The 5,298-nt window shown below is 40.2% G+C and overlaps 1 protein-coding gene across 1 annotated transcript in view; it reads left to right on the top strand.

Moving 5' to 3' along the window:
* colgalt2b (collagen beta(1-O)galactosyltransferase 2b) overlaps positions 1-5,298 on the top strand; it is a gene marked incomplete at its 3' end in the record, with an annotated part of 24,897 nt that overhangs the window by 18,289 nt on the left and 1,310 nt on the right. The window contains exons 6-11 of the mRNA XM_008338662.3: positions 288-407; positions 1,622-1,695; positions 1,940-2,046; positions 2,340-2,472; positions 2,900-3,027; positions 3,119-3,325. Coding sequence (XP_008336884.2) covers positions 288-407; positions 1,622-1,695; positions 1,940-2,046; positions 2,340-2,472; positions 2,900-3,027; positions 3,119-3,325 — 769 coding nt within the window. The remainder of the gene's footprint in view (positions 1-287; positions 408-1,621; positions 1,696-1,939; positions 2,047-2,339; positions 2,473-2,899; positions 3,028-3,118; positions 3,326-5,298) is intronic.

Raw genomic sequence — 5,298 nt, 5'->3', positions numbered from 1 at the left:
CAGGACAGACAAAAAAAGCCGAGTGGAGGAAACCAAGACATTACACAGACTCTCTTTCAGTGGGCTGGGGACGGTGGTCTTTGGGTTGGATGTTACTCCCTTAATTACTCCATTATTATTATTATTATTATTATTATGTGAGTAAATATGCCTGTTGGAGTGTTTATGGCAGCCCTTTTTTTTCTGACCGAGTGATTGATCTGGAGACCATATTTTAATGCCTCGCGTCGTGTTGACGTTCTTTTTATTGGCCGAGCTGCTGTATAACAGTGACTCACTGTGTCCAGGTGTGCAGATGTACGTGTGCAACAGGGAACACTACGGTTTTCTGCCTGTCCCTCTCAAGGCACAGCAAAACGTGGAGGAAGAAAGTGAGAGCTTCATACACACAATCACCGAGGCTCTGAGTAAGTACACACCCACACACACACACACACACACGCACACACTCTACCTGTACTTTTCCTAAATACCTCCTGATCTAGCGATTATTCTGATCTTATGCTAGTACCCCAGCAGGCTGCATGAGTTTACTACAGATTTTAGACACAAGACAAAGAAACTACTCATATTAGCACTGATTTTCACTTGGAATTACCGTATTTTCCAGACTATAAGGGGCACTTTTTTTTCAACCTTTGGCTGGCTCGTTTGCGACTTATACTCGGGTGCGACTTATATATTAAAATATATAATTTCACATGTTTGTTATTTTCACACTGATAGCCACTAGAGGGCACTGTAGGCATATGTACCCCATCTGCTACTCCTGTAAGTCGCACTTTTTTTTCATCCTTTGGCTGGTGTGACTTATACTCCGGAGCGACTTCTTATGTTTTTTCTCCTTCATTATATTATTTTTTGGCTGGTGTGATTTATAGTCCAGAAAATACGGTAAACTGCCGCGACCCGGCCCTCGATGGGCGGACGATGATGGATGGATGAATTGCTACACTAGAGCTACATTACATACTTGTTATTCATTGGCAGGGGGCTGTAAGTTATTTCCTACTCTGTTCATTGGGAAAACTTTCAAAATAGTCACCAATCACTGTTTGCAGTCAGTCGTGCTGCAGGCTAGCGAAGATTTTCTGATGGCAGCAGGAAATTTGCGCTCACACGGTTGGAAGAGGTGTTAGCCTTATGTTGGAAAACTGTGGTTTCGCATATTGATCTGACTCCAATTCACCGTCGTCTGCGCTGATCTTTGCATTCACGAATTAAGCGCAGTCAAAAAAAAATGTTTTATTAACATTGAACAAAGAATATACTCTCACAGGGGTTACATACAGAGAGTTTCCAGGCTCTGGTTCGTGTCCCTGACACTGCACACAGTATCATTTCGCAACAGCTTTAATACGGTTTGTGGGAGCATTGTTGGAGCGTCATATGCACTGCAGCAGTGTGTATCCTCTGCAGCAGTGGAATTGATCAGATTAGAAAGAACATCGTAATCTGTGCCGCGGCTGCATCACAAGCACAACATTTAGGTGTTTCCCATCGTGCCAGTAGTTTTCCACAGATACTAGTACATTAATTCTAGCACATAATGTTCAGACTTAGAATGTTGTCCTGTGTTTGCTGATCTAACTGTTTCCTTTCTCCTTTGCTCTGACAACAGTTGACCATGACCTGGAGCCCTCCGAGTACCTGTATGCCCTACCGTCGCCGCAGGACACGATTGGTTTTGATAAAGTAAGTTGGAAACTGCCGACAGCCGTCTGAGACACTTTGGTGACGATGAATATTTACTTTGTTTCAAATACACACCAACCCTCTTTCTGCCAAAGCATTACTTCATTGTTTCGCTCTCACTTAAACTAGATCAGGTTTTTACTTGATTAACTTATGCAGAAAAAAAAAAAAAAAAACGATTTAACTCAGTGTTGTTCAAATTGTGTTATTAAAGTTTAATTTGCTCTCCCGTTCAAATGTCCAGATTTTTCTTATTAATCTCAAACGACGCCTGGACAGAAGGACCAGGATGTTGAAATCAATGGCTGCTTTGGGTCTACAGGGGGCGCTCACGGATGCAGTGGATGGAAAGTAGGTCACAGCCACACAGTGTTGAACGCTTTTAATGAAAATGTCAATTCACTTGACATTTGTTATTTATTATGATATATTATTATTATATATATATGTATATATATTATTATTATTTATATATTATATATTATTTATCTGAAGTGGTAGACTTCTGTCCTTCAGCAAACATTAACTACTACTCTACTTATATAATGTAAATTAACGTTGTATTGTTGTATTTCATATTAATAAAAAAAACCTACTGGACTTGTTATATTCCTTTCAATTTTTTTTTTTTTTTTACGTTACAGGGCTCTAAATTCATCACAGCTGCAGGAACTGGGTATAGAGATGATGCCAGGCTACAAGGATCCGTATTCTGGTCGAGTCCTGACAAGAGGGGAAATTGGTTGTTTCCTCAGCCATCACTCGATATGGAAACAGGTCAGAGTGTTTGCATGTTATACAAATGTGTTATGTTAACTCACAGCAAAGACCTGAAATGTAGATTTGACAGGATTCTCTGGGATCTCCGGTGCTTTGAAAACTTAAGATAAAGAAAAAAATAAACAGCACATTTTGAAGATTAAATGGTGGAGATTTTAGAGTAAAGTCGAGAGTATTTCGGGAAGGGGTTTACCAACCCCTGGTACGGGGACCGATGTATTTTAAAAATTTAATGATCCCGGTCCACAGTAACAGCTGATACTGGCTGACCAGTCCTTGGTACAAAAAATTTTAAAAAAGCCAAATTATTTTAGTTTACTTCATCAGAAGAGTCAACATCCTAATTTGGAGCAGATGGCTTGGGCTAATGTTTCTTTATTATTGTCTATTAATGTTGTGTTTTTTTGTCCTTTGTGACTTTCAGGTAGTCGACCAGGGCTTCCAGAAGGTTTTAGTTTTAGAGGACGACGTGAGGTTCGAGCCCTGGTTCAAACGCCGTCTGGAGACAATAATGGGCAACGCCGATAAAACTCAGCTTGACTGGGATCTCATGTAATAGCGTCCACCGCGTGTCTTAATATTCCATCTAAATATCAATGTCTGTACAGCCTCCTCAACCCAACTCCGTCTCCTTCTACTACAGCTATGTGGGACGTAAGCGTATGCAGGTGCAGCAGCCTGAGAAGTCGGTGGAAGGTGTGAACAACCTGGTGGAGGCCGACTACTCGTACTGGACTCTGGGCTATGCTCTGTCACAACAGGGAGCCAAAAAACTCTTAGCTGCGCAACCGTTATCAAGGATGCTGCCCGTGGACGAGTTCCTCCCCGTTATGTTCAACAAACACCCCAAGTAAGTGCAAATTTCACTTTATTTTGCTTGAAATTGATATGCACGCATTCAAAGATAGGACGATTAGAAATAACAAACATCACTCCCCCTGTGGCACAGAAAGGTACTACACCCACTTTCAATCGTAAAAAGTCAGTCTTACTAGCATTTAATATATTAAAAGCCAAGCTGTCAAAAGTTAGGAGTGATTGAGTGCAGGGGTCTCCAACTCAGGGTCCGGGGACCAGTGCTGGACATCTACTTCTGTTTTACTAATTTTCCATTTGGTGCCAGGCCGCAGTGGGACATCTACTTCTGTTTTACTAATTTCCTTCATTCAGAAATAATCCAGTCATATCCCTTTTTTCAATCAAAGATAATCTGTAAATGTTTCAAAACAACAGGTCAAAGGTCATTTAGACTCTGATACTGACAGATACTAACAGTCTAAAAAAATGTAAAAATCCTTCAACAATGGTGAGGTATTACCGGTCCACAGTAACGGCAGATACTGGCCGACTGGTCCTTGGTACAAAAAAGTTGGGGACTGCTAATTTAGTCTGGCCGACTGGTCCTTGGTACAAAACAGTTTGGGGAGTGCTAATTTAGCGGATGCTTTGTACCTCAAAACATCTATTAAGTACAATATATACATTTAAGAATAGTCCTAGCATAACATCTGACAGTAGATCTAAACGTAATGTTACCACTGTAGAAAAATAATGCAAGTTTACCGAACAAATATTCTGTACTACAATATTACTTACATATATAATTTATTTTTAACATGGCTTTAAAACCAACATACGATCCCTTAAGAACAGCTTAATATCTTACCCTTGGCCATAATCGAACGTACGCTTGCACACATGGAACCCAAAACCATGAAGGAGTTTGTAGTAATTATCTATACTTAGACCCAAACACATATGTTCATGTGCCTGTTGTGACTGGCCAGACTCTGAGACAGGCAGAAGTTTCCTGCTCTGTGCTTGGTGGTGGTTGACCACAACTTCCATCACACTCAAGTCCTCGCTGTGTTTCCCTGGATGCCTCCTCTTTTGTTCTCCTTCCCTTCTCTCCTTGTCACCGATTCTGGCCGTTTCTCAGACTGGATCCCTCTCATTTAAAGTCAGGCACAAGAGAAAACTTAATTTGTCATCATGCAGTTGAGTGAAGTTTCCACCGTTCCAGAGCCAGGCATAAATATAGCGACCAGCTTTAGCACACACTTCACCTCACTTCAGGAGAAAAAGGAAGTTTCCTTCAAGGAAAAGAAATCAAATTAGTTAGTTCCAAATATGGATTTTTTAAAATTTAAAATGTTTTTTTTAATTCCTATTTAGATGTCAACTTGACTAGACCAGAACAATCATAACATAATTAACTATAAATAAGTCCATGTTGAGCCCCTTTGTTTTCATGCAAAGACCTACAACTATCTTAGATTTATTATTATATCTTCATATTTAATGAAATATAGTTTTACAAAAATTATCCTGAACATGAAGTGTTTGTATTTTTATTTTTATTTTCAAAATTAATCAAATGGGCCACACTTAACACAATTGTGGGCACTTTTTGGCCCACGGGCCGTATGTTTGACACCCCCTGATTTAGATGTTTCCACAGTAATGTGATGAGGTTCTCACCAGTGACATTACTAAATGTCTAGATTTTTTTCGGGTTACGTTTAGACTCCACATGTAGAACCTTGTTTGTAAAAGATGTCTTGATTCCTATCAGTCTAAATAAACCTTTATTCTACCAGACCTCATGCATCACTGCAAACCCTGGTGGTTCTTGAGACTGTTTTGTGAGTGGTTTGAGAAAGTCATCCTTTGTCTTGTTTTTTTTTTTTTTGTTTTTCTCCTCTCCACCACCACCCGCACCTCTTTCTCCTCCTCCTCCTTCTCGGTCTCTGATCCTTCAGACACAGGGCATGGATTGTTCTTGGAGGTTCAGTGGGTGCAGTGCTTTCACAGGACACACAA

Source organism: Cynoglossus semilaevis, chromosome 2 (assembly GCF_000523025.1).
Source record: "Cynoglossus semilaevis isolate Cse_v1.0 chromosome 2, Cse_v1.0, whole genome shotgun sequence".
Taxonomy (NCBI): domain Eukaryota; kingdom Metazoa; phylum Chordata; class Actinopteri; order Pleuronectiformes; family Cynoglossidae; genus Cynoglossus; species Cynoglossus semilaevis.
This window is presented reverse-complemented; position numbering and strand designations above follow the sequence as displayed.